Source organism: Theropithecus gelada, chromosome 19 (genome assembly GCF_003255815.1).
Source record: "Theropithecus gelada isolate Dixy chromosome 19, Tgel_1.0, whole genome shotgun sequence".
NCBI classification, from domain to species: Eukaryota; Metazoa; Chordata; class Mammalia; order Primates; family Cercopithecidae; genus Theropithecus; species Theropithecus gelada.
Genome location: NC_037687.1, coordinates 19,795,788 through 19,809,491, shown reverse-complemented (window position 1 = coordinate 19,809,491; position 13,704 = coordinate 19,795,788). Strand labels below are relative to the sequence as shown.

The 13,704-nt window shown below is 40.5% G+C and overlaps 1 protein-coding gene across 1 annotated transcript in view; it reads right to left on the bottom strand.

Moving 5' to 3' along the window:
* Positions 1 to 1,592: 1,592 nt before the first annotated feature.
* Positions 1,593 to 13,704, bottom strand: part of LOC112611882 (zinc finger protein 506-like) — a 30,394-nt gene continuing 18,282 nt past the window's right edge. The window contains exons 3-5 of the mRNA XM_025365855.1: positions 12,378 to 12,504; positions 10,754 to 10,849; positions 1,593 to 2,647 (exon numbers count right to left, since the gene is read on the bottom strand). Of these exons, the coding sequence (XP_025221640.1) occupies positions 1,593 to 2,647; positions 10,754 to 10,849; positions 12,378 to 12,504 (1,278 nt within the window). The remainder of the gene's footprint in view (positions 2,648 to 10,753; positions 10,850 to 12,377; positions 12,505 to 13,704) is intronic.

Sequence of the window (13,704 nt, the reverse complement as noted above, 5' to 3'; positions counted from 1 at the left end):
CTGCCTCCCAGGTTCAAGCCTCCTGAGTAGCTGGGATTACAGGCATGTGCCACCACGCATGACTAATTTTATATTTTTAGTAGAGATGGGGTTTCTCTGTGTTGGTCAGGCTGATCTCAAACTCCCAACCTCAGGTGATCCTCTCCCACCTTGGCCTCCCAAAGTGCCGGGATTACAGGCATTAGCCACCGTGCCCAGTCACAAATAATTATCTAAAAAGTGTTTCTGAATTCATTACATTTGCAGGAATCTTCTTCAATATACATTCCCTGATGTTGAACAAAGCTTGGCAACCGCTTTAGGGTTTCCTTCTAATACAAAATGCGTGCAATAAGATCTGTAATACAAGCAAAGGTACTACAAACCCCTTTATATTTGTAATGCTTGTCTTCAGAATCAATACTCTTCTTCACCTTAAAAGGCTTATATTTTCTGATTTTTTTCCACAGTAATTTCTCTTTTATTTTTAATAACTATGAACCATCTTACGTTGAGTAAGATGTGATGGGCATTAATGGCTTTTCCATATTCTTTATATTTGTACAATTTTTCTCAAGGATAATAGCTTTCCTGTGAAATAAGGTGTAAGCACTGATTAAAAGTTTTGCCACATTCTTCATACTTGTGCGTGTTTTGGAAGTATGAATTACCTTACCTACAATAAAGTGTGGCAACCATATAAAGGCTTTGTCACATTTCGTACATTTCTATGGTTTCACAGAGTATAATTTTCTTTAATGTGTAGAAAAGTTGGAGGTGTTGGGAAAAGCACTGTCATATCTTTCAGGTTTGTAGAGTTCCTCTTCAGCATGAATTATCGCCATGTCTCTTAAGAATTGAGAACTTGTGGCTGGGAATTGAGGCTCATGCCTGTCATCCCAGGACTTTAGAAGCTGAGGTGAGTGGATCACCTGAGGTCAGGAGTTCAAGACCAGTCTGGCAAATATGGCAAAAGCCTGTTTCTACTGAAAATACAAAAACGAGCTGGGTGTGGTGGTAGGCACCTATAATCCCAGCTACCCAGGAGGCTGAGGAAGGAGAATGGCTTTAACCCAGGAGGCAGAGGTCGCAGTAAACTGAGATCGTACCATTGCACTCGAGCCTGGGTCACAAGAGTGAAACTGCATCTCAAAAAATAAATAAATGAATAAAAATAAAAGAACTATGAACTTGTTATAGGCTTTGCCACATTCTCCACATTTGTAGGGTTTCTGTCCAGTGTGAATTACACGTAATAAGGGTTAAGAACTTCCTTAAAAAGTTTTGTCGGCCAGGCACAGTGGCTCATGCCTGTAATCCCAACACTTGGGGAGGCCAAAGCAGGCAGACCACCTGAGGTTAGGAGTCTGAGACCAGCCTGACCAACATGGAGAAACCCCGTCTCTACTAAAAATACAAAATTAGCCAGGTGTGGTGGCGCATGCCTATAATCCTAGCTACTCAGGAAGGCTGAGGCAGGAGAGTCTCTTGAACCCAGGAGGTGGAGGCTGTGGTGAGCCAAAATTGCACCATTGCACTCCAGCCTGGGGAACAAGAGCGAAACTCGCTCTCAAACAAAAATAAATAAATAATAATAATAAAATAAAGCTTTGTCACATTCTTGGTTTCTGTCCAATATGAACTCTCTTATGTTTATTAAGGTCTGAGGACCAGTTAAAAGCTTTGCCACATTCTTTACATTTGTAAGGTTGCTCTCCAGTATGAGCTGCCTTATGTTCCGTTAGATTTGAGGATGTAGTATAGGCTTTGCCACATTCTTCACATTTGTAGGGTTTCTCTCCAGTATGAGTTCTCCTATGTTTATGGAGGCCTGCAGACCATGTAAAAGCTTTGCCACATTCTTCACATTTGTATGGCTTCTCTCCAGTATGAATGATCTTATGCATAGTAAGGTGTGAGGAACGGGTGAAGGCTTTGTCACATTCTTCACATTTGTAGGGTTTCTCTCCCGTATGAATCTTCTCGTGTTTACGAAGGATTGAGGATGAAATAAAGGCTTTGCCACATTTATCACACTTGTATGGTTTCTCGCCAGTATGAATTTTCTTATGTGAAGAAAGAGTTGCAGGATGGTTAAAAGCTTTGCCACATTCTTTACATTTGTAGGGTTGTTCTCCAGTATGGATTATCTTATGTGTAGTAAGGGTATAGGAGTACTTAAAGGCTTTGCCACATTCTTCGCATTTGTATGGTTTCTCTACAGTATGAATTTTTTTATGTGTAGTAAGGGTACAGAAGTACTTAAAGGCTTTGTCACATTCTTCACATTTGTAGGGTTTCTCTCCAGTATCCATTTTTTTATGTGTAGTATGGGTTGAGGACTGGTTAAAATTTTTGTCACATTCTACATATTTCAAAGTTTTCCTTTCAGTATGTCTTCTCTTATGTCTCTTTGAATTTGAAAATTGATGAGAGACTTTCCCATATTTACCACATTGAAACATTTTGCTCTGGGTAGTTGTCAAACATTGGTTAAGCCCATTGTGACCTCTTTTGTGTACCTCACACTCATCCACACTTTCACAGCCTTTTTTAAACTGTAAATTGCCATGTCCACATTTTTCAAATTTTCTAAGTATCACTTTTTGGAAAGAATCTTTTATGCTCTGCTCTGGCTGAAGGTCTTGGGCAAAATGAGAACACACAACTGAAAGAAACCACAAAAACACATTACTTCAATTGGTAGACTCAGATAAATACACTTTACAAATCTAACCTATAAAGTTATAAAAACTACATAAGCAAGATGACATAGCAAAATACCTCAAGCTGTAATTTCTTCCTGGACATATAAATGTAACAAAAACATACTGCCCAAAATACATTTGTGAAAAATTTATAACTGAGTTAAGTGTGTGAAAGGCCCCGGGTAAGCATAAAGCAAACGGTCACAAACAAGATAAAGAAAAGTCTGTTACTTATCTGCAACAGCTCTTCTTGCTCCCCAGCATAACATTGTGCCTTTAAAAGTAAATTGCCAACCTGGTGCAGTGGCTCACGTCTGTGATACCAGCGCTATGGGAGGCTGATGTGAATCACTTGAGGTCAAGAGTGCAAGGCCAGCCTGACTAAGATGGTGAAACCTATCTCTACTAAAATTACAAAAAGTTAGCCAGTCATGGTCATCGGCAGCTGTAATCCCAACTACTCAGGAGGCCAAGGCATGAGAATTTCTTGAATCCAGGAGGCGGAGGTTGCAGTGAATCGTGACAGAGACCCTATCTCAAAATTAAATGAGGCCGGCGTGGTGGCTCATGCCTGTAATCCTAACACTTTCGGAGGCAGAGGTGGGCAGATCACCTGAGGTCAGGAGTTTAAGACGAGCTTGCCCATCATGGTGGAACCCCGTCTCTACTGAAAATACAAAAAAATTAGCCAGGTGTGGTGACAGGTGCCTGTAATCCCAGCTACTTGGGAGGCTGAGGCAGGAGAATTGCTTGAACTCGGGAGGCGGAGGTTGCAGTGAGCTCACGCCATCGCACTCCAGCCTGGGCAACAAGAGTGAAACTCCATCTCAAAATAAATAAATACATTTTTTTAAAAAAGCTATAGAATGCCTCAGTCTGTTTCTTTAAAAGCATACAGTATGCTGCATACAAGAGATTCATTGTAGCATTGAGTCAAATAGGCTGAAAGTAACAGAAGGAAAAAAATGTGTATATCATAAAAATAGTAACCACAGGCCAGGCGCGGTGGCTCAAGCCTGTAATCCCAGCACTTTGGGAGGCCGAGACGGGCGGATCACGAGGTCAGGAGATCGAGACCATCCTGGCTAACACGGTGAAACCCCGTCTCTACTAAAAAATACAAAAAACTAGCCGGGCGAAGTGGCGGGCGCCTGTGGTCCCAGCTACTGGGGAGGCTGAGGCAGGAGAATGGCGTGAACTCGGGAGGCGGAGCTTGCAGTGAGCTGAGATCCGGCCACCACACTCCAGCCTGGGCGACAGAGCCAGACTCAGTCTCAAAAAAAAAAAAAAAAAATAGTAACCACAATTGAGTGAGGTGGTCATGATTGTATTAGACATAATATGCTATAGGTCAAGTACTACCATTAGATAAAGAATGATATTATATTATGGCAAAGTGAGTTAATTTACCAGGAATCTGTAACTATATTATTTATCTATCTATATGTATATGTGTACATAGCATCAGGGCTCCAAAATATAAAAAGCAAATACTGACAAAAGTGAAGTAAGATATACATAGCAACATAATAATTGTAGACATCAAGACCCCATTTGCAATAATAAATAGAAAATTCAGGCCGGGCGCGGTGGCTCAAGCCTGTAATCCCAGCACTTTGGGAGGCCGAGACGGGCGGATCACGAGGTCAGGAGATCGAGACCATCCTGGCTAACACGGTGAAACCCCGTCTCTACTAAAAAATACAAAAAACTAGCCGGGCGAGGTGGCGGGCGCCTGTAGTCCCAGCTACTCGGGAGCCTGAGGCAGGAGAATGGCAGGAACCCGGGAGGCGGAGCTTGCAGTGAGCTGAGATCCGGCCACAGCACTCCAGCCTGGGCGACAGAGCGAGACTCCGTCTCAAAAAAAAAAAAAAGAAAATTCAGAGAAAAAATGAGAAACAGAAAACTTAGGAAACATTATAGACCATATTATTTTGCATACAGAGGAATACTTGAGAGTGTATAATTTTTAAAGAAAAATAATTTATGTGGCTCACGGTTTGGCAGACTATAAGAAGTGTGTGCCAGCATCTGCTTCTGGTGAGGGTCTCAGGAAACTTACAATCATGATGGAAGGTAAAGAGTAACTGGACATACTATACGGTAAGAGACAGAGGAAGTGTGAGGTGAAGGAGTCAGGTTCTTTTAATGAACCAGCTGTCATTGAATTAATAGAGTGTAAAGTTTTGGTTACAAAGAGAATGTACCATGCCATTCATGAGCAATTTGCCTCCATGACACAAACATGTCCCACCAGATCCCACATCCAACATTGAGGATTCATTTTGCAGCATGAGGTCTGGAGAACATGGACATGCAAATAATATTATAGACCAGGCCGGGCGCGGTGGCTCAAGCCTGTAATCCCAGCACTTTGGGAGGCCGAGACGGGCGGATCACTAGGTCAGGAGATCGAGACCATCCTGGCTAACCTGATGAAACCCCGTCTCTAGTAAAAAAATACAAAAAAATAGCCGGGCGAGGTGGCCAGCGTCTGTAGTCCCAGCTACTCGGGAGGCTGAGGCAGGAGAATGGCGTAAACCCGGGAGGCGGAGCTTGCAGTGAGCCGAGATCCGGCCACTGCACTCCAGCCTGGGCGATAGAGAGAGACTCCGTCTCAAAAAAAATATATATATATATTATAGACCAACTAGGCTTCACAGACACATGCAAAACTCTCCAGTCAAAACCAAGATAATACACAATATTCTTGTTTGCATCTGGTATATTCTGTTAGGACACATACCAAGTTTTATTAAATTTAAAAGTACTGACTGGGTGTGGGTGCAGTGGATCTTGCCTATAATCCTAACACTTTGGGAGACCTAGGTAAGAGAATCCATTAGGGACAAAAGTTTGAGACCAGCCTGGACAACATAGTGAGATCCCAACACTACAAACAAGCAAACAATTAACCAGACATGGTAGTGCACGATTGTAGTCCAAGCTACTCACAAAACAAAGGTGAAAGGATCACTTGAGCTCAGGAAGCTGAGGCTATAGTGAGCCAAAAATATGCCACAGCACTCCAGCCTCGGTGTCGGTAAGATCTTGTCTTAAAATAACAATAAATCAATTTTAAAACACTAAAATTATACATTATGTGTTTTCTAACAAAAATTGAATGACACTAGGAATTAAAAGCAAAAGGCAAACTGGCAAATTCAAAAATATGTGAATATAAAACGCACTCTTCAACATATTCTCGCTCAGGGGTCAAAAAATTTTATTCTTCACAGATGTCAATACAACCTACAGTTAAAAGCTACAGTAACATAAACAATGTGATACTGACACAAAGATAAACAGATGAAAGACCAGAATAGAGAGCTCACAAATGAACCCTTCTGCATATGATAAAATGATCTTTCAAAAAGTTGCCATGAGTACAAAATAGAGAAAAGTAATCTCTTCAAAAAATGATGGTGAAAACTGAATATCAACACTGATAAAATAAAGTTGGATTATTTTCTTGAATGATACAAATATATATATACACATTTTCTGAGACGGTGTCCTGCCATGTCGCCCAGGCTCCAGTGCAGTGGCGCGATCTTGGCTCCCTGCAAGCTCCGCCTCCCGGGTTCACCATTCTCCAGCCTCAGCATCCCGAGTAGCTGGGACTACAGGCGCCCGCCTAATTTTTTTTGTATTTTTGGTAGAGACAGGGTTTCGCCATGTTAGCCAGGATAGTTTTGATCTCCTGACCTCGTGATCCTCCCACCTCTGCCTCCCAAAGTGCTGGGATTACAGGCGTGAGCCACTGCTACCAGCCCAAAAATATATTTTAAACAAAATACTTAGACATAACTAACAAGTCTATTAGAAAAGATACAGGAAAGCCAGGCGCAGTGGCTCACACCTGTAATCCCAGCACTTTGAGAGGCAGAGGCGGGCAGATAACCTGAGGTCAGGAGTTCAAGATCAGCCTGGGCAACACGGTGAAACTCCATCTCTACTAACAATACAAAATGAGCTGGGCATGGTGGCACATGCCTGTAATCCCAACTACTCGGGAGGCTGAGGCAGGAGAATCGGTTGAACCTCGGAGGCGGAGGATGCGGTGAGCCGAGATCGTGCCATTGCACTCCAGCCTGGGAAAAAAGAGTAAATCTGAGTCTCACCGAAAAGAAAAAAAAAAAGAAAGAAAGAAAAAATACAGGAAAAAAACACGACATTGGTCTTGGCACCATTTTCTTAGATATGACATTAAATGCATGAGCAACAAATACAAGAACAGAAAAGTTTGACTACACTAGACATCAAAATTTCTATACATCAAAAGAAAATTCCAAAGTGGCAACCTCCTTTAAAAAATGGATGAAAACATTTGCAAATTTCATGTGAAGGAAGTTAATAATCACAATAAATAAACAACTCTTTAAACAATAAAGTTGAATAACTTGATTTAGAAATGAACAAAAAAAATTTCATCAAAAAACTACACAAATGGGAAAAAGCATTTGAAAGAATGCACAAAAATACTGATTTGTAGAGAAATAAAAAAAAACACACAATGACAAACAAAATCACCTCATATCCATTAGAATGGCCACTGTAAATTTTTTTTAAAACTCCTAATTTGTTGATGTTGCAATAAAAATGAAACCCATGTTGCTTGCTGCTGGAAAACAAAGATGCAGCCATTATTTAAAAATGTTATAAATGTTCCTCACTTATTATATCTATATACAAAATATGTAACACAGGCCAGGCCCAGTGGCTCAAGCCTGTAATCCTAGCACTTTGGGAGGCCAAGGTGGGCAGACTACCTGAGGTCAGGAGTTCGAGACCTTCTTCCTGGCCAACATAATAAACCCCATTCTACTAAAAATATAAAAAATTAGCTGGGCGCCTATAATCCCAGCTACTTGGGAGGCTGAAGCAGGAGAATTGCTTGAACCCAGGAGGCAGAGGTCTCAGTGAGCTGAGATCACACCACTGCACTTCAGCCTGGGCAACAGAGCAAGACTCCTTCTCAAGAAAAAAAAAAGAAGGAAAGAAAGAAAAAAAAAAAAAGCAACACAGGACCTGGAAGACATATTTGAATATCCATGTTTATTGCACCAGTATTCACAAAAGCCAAAAGACTGAAGCAACTCAGATGTCTCTTGATTTATAAACATATCAAAATATGTAATATATACATACAATGGAGTATTATTCCACCTTGAAAAGAACAATCTTGTCACATTTTAAGATGAACACTGAAAATATTATGTCATTTGAATTAATCCAGTAACAAAATTATCGATACCATATGATACCACTTATATGAGATATCTTAAGTAGTCAAATCATAAAAACAGGAAGTGGAAAGTTTGTCTGTCAAGGGCTAGAGAGAGGGTAAAATGAGCAGTTGTTAATGGGTATTGAGCTTTAGTTTTACAAGATGTAAAGTGTCTAGAAGTCTTTTACATAACAATGAGAATATACTTAACATGCCTGAAATGAATAGCTTTTTTTTTTTTTTTTTTTTTTTGAGACAGGGTCTCACTCTGTCATTCAAACTGAAATGTAGTGGCACAACTTTGACTCCCCCTCAATCTCCCAAGTAGCAGGTACCACAGCTGCACACCACCATGCCTGGCAATTATTAAATTATTTTTATAGAGAGGGGTCTCCATATCTTCCCCAGGCCAGTCTCAAACTTTTGGGCTTCAGAGATCCTCCTGTGTTGGCCTCCCAAAATCCTGGGATTACAGATGGGAGCCACAACCATGCCTGGCCCTGAAAATGTACGATTGAATTAACACGGTAAATTTTATGTTATGTGTTTTTAAAACAATTTTTTTTAAAGAAAACTGAAAAAAAAAAAAAAACAAAACCAGAATTACAAATCTTTTTGAAAATGACCTTCAAATAAAAGAAGCGTTTCTCTCACAAAAGGAAATATATGTTCATCATTAAACACATGGTGAAAAAACGACTATCTCCATGACTACTCACTTAGACAAGATAAAGTTTAGGTCAGTTGTGCCTATATAGAAACCTACACAGTTGCCAGCCGCGGGGGCTCACGCCTGTAATCCCAGCACTTTGGGAGGCCGAGGTAGGCGGATCACGAGGTCAGGAGATCCAGACCATCCTGGCTAACATGGTGAAACCCTGTCTGCACTAAAAGTACAAAAAAAATTAGCCGGGCATGGTGGCGGGCGCCTGTAGTCCTAGCTACTTGGGAGGCTGAGGCAGGAGAATGGCGTGAACCCAGGAGGCGAAGCTTGCAGTGAGCCAAGATTGTGCCACTGCACTCCAGCCTGGGCAACAGTGCAAGACTCCATCTCAAAAAAAAAAAAAGAAAGAAACCAAGAAACCCACCCAGTTATCTGAGGGAATGCTCTCTGGTACTCAATAAAAGCCACACTCATCGACATCCAGACATAAGGCCCACCATATGCAGACCTGACTACAAAAACATGCGCTAGTGTCTTCCCTATGGAGCAAAGCCCTGAAGGATATGCAGTCTGTCCAAAAATAAAATGAGAATATTATTGGGTAGTTTTCTTGGGTGGTCCCAAGACCCTGTAACAAGCTAACTAAAGGTGGACCCTAGTGCAGACCCAGCAGCCTTGTGATCAATCTACAATCCCTCCTCACTACAAATTCAGAGAGCATCTCATCACCCTAAGGGCCCAACAAAAGATCTTTACCTTCTAAAATCAGTTTATAAAAACTTGAAGAGGTGTTTGTGCCATCAAATTTAGGCACCAATACAAAACTATGTTGTGTCCATTGTCAACATTTCTATTTTAATGTAGCACTGGAAGCATGTGAAAGAAGAATTAATCAAAGAAAAAAACCATTGAAATTAAAGAAAAATAAGTAAAAAGTTGCTGTTTGTAGATCATACAATCTTATATTTAAATATCAGTACATTAAAACCTGTCTAAAGTGATAAATACACTCAGTAAATTAGCAAAATATAAAATTAACATACAAGCATATGTATGGTCTCATACACTTAAACTATCTGATAAAATAGAGGAAGAAAAAATTCTTATTTACTATAGCATTAAGTAGTAACTTTCTCAGAAAAAGATTAACCAAGGAGGTAAAAAATCTTTACAATAAAAAAATTATGGGCCAGGAGGGGTGGCTCACGCCTGAAATCCCACCACTTTGGGAGGTCGTGGTGAGTGGATCACGAGGTCAGGAGTTCAAGACCAGCCTGGCCAACATGGTGAAATCTCATCTCTACAAAAAAAAAAATTAGCTAAGCAAGGTGGCAGGCACCTGTAATCTCAGCTATTTGGGAGGTTGAGGCAGAGAATAGCTTGAACCCAGGAGGCACAGGTTGCAGTGAGCAGAGATTGCGCCACTGCACTCCAGCCTGGCAACTGAGCAAGACTCCATCCCAAAAAGAAAAAAGAACTATGAAAAATTAGAGAAGATTCAAATAAATTTTAAAATTGCCACATTATCCTGAGTGATCTATAGATTCAATAAACTTATCAAAATTGCAGTGGTATTTTTTTCATAGTAATAGTTCTAATACATTTCTAAAAGTTAAATGAAACTAAAATAACTTTGATAGCCAAAGCAATCTTGAGGAAAAAGATCAAAGCAGAAGGATATCATACTTACAATTTCAAACTATATTTCAAGACTATCTGGTAATAAAAACAGAATGGACTGTGCAGAAAAAATGACCAAAAATGCAACAAAAACTAATACTCTCACACATTTCAGATCTGATGCAAAAAGACAACTTAAAAAACAGTTTTAGTTTCTTGAAATCACGCAGATATTTGTGTGTCCCCAAAACAATGGAAAAGCAGCTGCAGTCTCTTAGGTACCATAAAGAAGAATTTGGCTCTCACTGTGAACTTGAAGGAAGCTCATAGAAAGAATAGTAGAATTCTTAGAGAATTTAAAAGCATGAGACAGAAGATGTCCCTTTGTGAGAGAAAAATTAAATAAAATCAATCAATCAATCAATACAGCTGCCCAGAAACTATTTCCTTTGGAACACAGCTTTCCAGATCACATTTTAAGGGCTAGCTTTCTCTTTGACCTTGGGACCCTTATCTGTATCATCTGTTGTATTCATTTTCACTCGCACCTACCTGAGGGGTTGGCAGTCATCTTATGTCTCTTCACAGTCAAAGGCTTTTCTCCTTGCTCCAGACGGGTGATCAGGTCTGGCTTGGAGACAACAATACCTGTTTCATTAAAAATAAATAGCATGAATCTTGCTTATATTTTCCAATTACAAGCTAGTAATGTGCTCAGCAGAAAGCATGTAATAAAATATTCTAGTAAATTCATACCAAAATACTAATTTATAACAAATTTCTAAATATTTAGAAAATACTTTCAACTTGTAGGTTTCTTTTTCTTTTGGAGATGGAGTAAAATAAGTAAAAAGTTTCTGTTTGTAGATCATAGTCTTACATTTTAAAAACCATAAACAGTACTTTAAAAACCATAAACAGTACTTTAAAACCTTTTAAACTGACAAATATGGGCCGGGCGCGGTGGCTCAAGCCTGTAATCCCAGCACTTTGGGAGGCCGAGACGGGTGGATCACGAGGTCAGGAGATCGAGACCATCCTGGCTAACAGGGTGAAACCCCGTCTCTACTACAAAATACAAAAAACTAGCCGGGCGAGGTGGCGGGCGCCTGTAGTCCCAGCTACTCGGGAGGCTGAGGCAGGAGAATGGCATAAACCCGGGAGGTGGAGCTTGCAGTGAGCTGAGATCCGGCCACTGCACTCCAGCCTGGGAGACAGAGCGAGACTCCGTCTCAAAAAAAATAAAATAAAATAAAATAAAATAAAATAAAATAAAATAAACTGACAAATACACTCAGTAAATTAGCAAAACATAAAATTAACATACAAGTATATGGTCTCAAACACTTAAACTATCTGATAAAATAGAGAAAGGAAAAAGTCTCATTTACTATAGCATTAAATAATAAATTTCTTAGAAAAAAATTACTAAGGTAAAAAAACCTTTAAAAAAAAACCCAGAAAATTAGAGAAGATCCAAATAGATTTTTAAATTGCCATATTATCCAAAGTGATCTATAGATTCAATAAACTTCCTATCAAAATTACAGTGGTATTTGCCCTTGTTGCCCAGGCTAGAGTACAATGTCTCAAACTCGACTGACCAAAATCTCTGCCTCCTGCATTCAGGGGAATCTCCTGCCTCAGCCTCCAGAGTAGTTGGGATTACAGGACTATGCCACCATGACCGACTCATTTTGTGTTTTTAGTAGAGATGGAGTTTCTACATGTTGGTCAGGCTAGTCACAAACTCCCGACCTCAGGTGATCTGCCCGCCTCAGCCTCCCAAAGTGCTAGAATTACAGGCATGAGCCACTGCGCCCGGCCCTGCATGTAGGCTTTTAAAATTTACTAGCTGGTACTACTCAATCAAAAATTGGTGGTGGCAATGAGATTTTCAGGTGGGGGGCAACAATGTTTTAAGCCACTAAAATTCTGAAATTACCACTAATTTAGAGTGAAGAATAAAGCTCAGCTCAGCAATGTGGAAAGTTTGGATTAAGATGAAACATCTTGAAGAAATTCTTTTCTAAATAAAAAAATTCTGAAGATTTTCTGGAAAAAGGGCATCTGAAACTTTTTATGCAAGGAATAAAGTACTAAATTCATTCCACAAAAAAGAGAAATAAAACTTTTAGGGTTTCTTTTATGAATTATGTATTTAAGTTATCCTCACCAACGAAGACCAGGTTTCTGTAGTTCTCTAACATCACATCCCTGTATAAATTTTGCTGTGCAGTGTCCAGGCAATGCCACTCCTCCAGAGAGAATTCTATGGCCACATCTCTGAATTGCAATGGTTCCTGAAAAACACACAAACACACACTTTTTACCAAGTCGCCATTGGTGGAATTTTTAATTTGATTTAAGGTGAAATGGGAGAGTAAAAAGAACTGGTTCTTATAGGACTGACTAAAATTCTCCAATAAAATAATTTTCAACACAAAAATATTCTCTATTATATTCTCCAACTCTGAGAATAAAGGGCAGCCTAAGATCCACAACATTAGTTCATATATGGTATTTTTTCTAGATAAAAAAGTATAAAATTAAGGGCATGAACATGAACATGTACATTTTTGAGTGCTATATTTACATCACACAGAATCAGCTATGAATATTTTTCAGATGGAAAAGACATGTTGACTTAGAAGGCACCTATCAAACTTTAATATGTACACTTGAGCAAAGAGAGAGACCCTCTCATATTGTTTTATACTCAGTACCTGTTTTAAGAAAAAGCAGGCCGGGCGCGGTGGCTCAAGCCTGTAATCCCAGCACTTTGGGAGGCCGAGACGGGCGGATCACGAGGTCAGGAGATCGAGACCATCCTGGCTAACACGGTGAAACCCCGTCTCTACTAAAAAATACAAAAAACTAGCCGGGTGAGGTGGCGGGCGCCTGTAGTCCCGGCTACTCGGGAGGCTGAGGCAGGAGAATGGCATAAACCCGGGAGGCGGAGCTTGCAGTGAGCTGAGATCCGGCCACTGTACTCCAGCCTGGGCGACAGAGCGAGACTCCGTCTCAAAAAAAAAAAAAAAAAAAAAAAGAAAAAGCAAAGAAGTAAAACCAAAGGCAGGCAGCCCGGCACCAGGCCTGAAACCAGGCCTGGGCCTGCCTGGCCTAAAGCCAATAGTTAAAAATCAACTCATAACTTAGAAACTGATGTTATTCATAGATTCCAGACATTGTGGCCGGGCGCGGTGGCTCAAGCCTGTAATCCCAGCACTTTGGGAGGCCGAGACGGGCGGATCACAAGGTCAGGAGATCGCGACCATCCTGGCTAACACGGTGAAACCCCGTCTCTACTAAAAAATACAACAAAAACTAGCCGGGCGTGGTGGCGGGCGCCTGTAGTCCCAGCTACTCGGGAGGCTGAGGCAGGAGAATGGCGTAAACCCGGGAGGCAGAGCTTGCAGTGAGCTGAGATCCGGCCACTGCACCCCAGCCTGGGCGACAGAGCGAAACTCCGTCTCAAAAAAAAAAAAAAAAAAAAAAAAAAA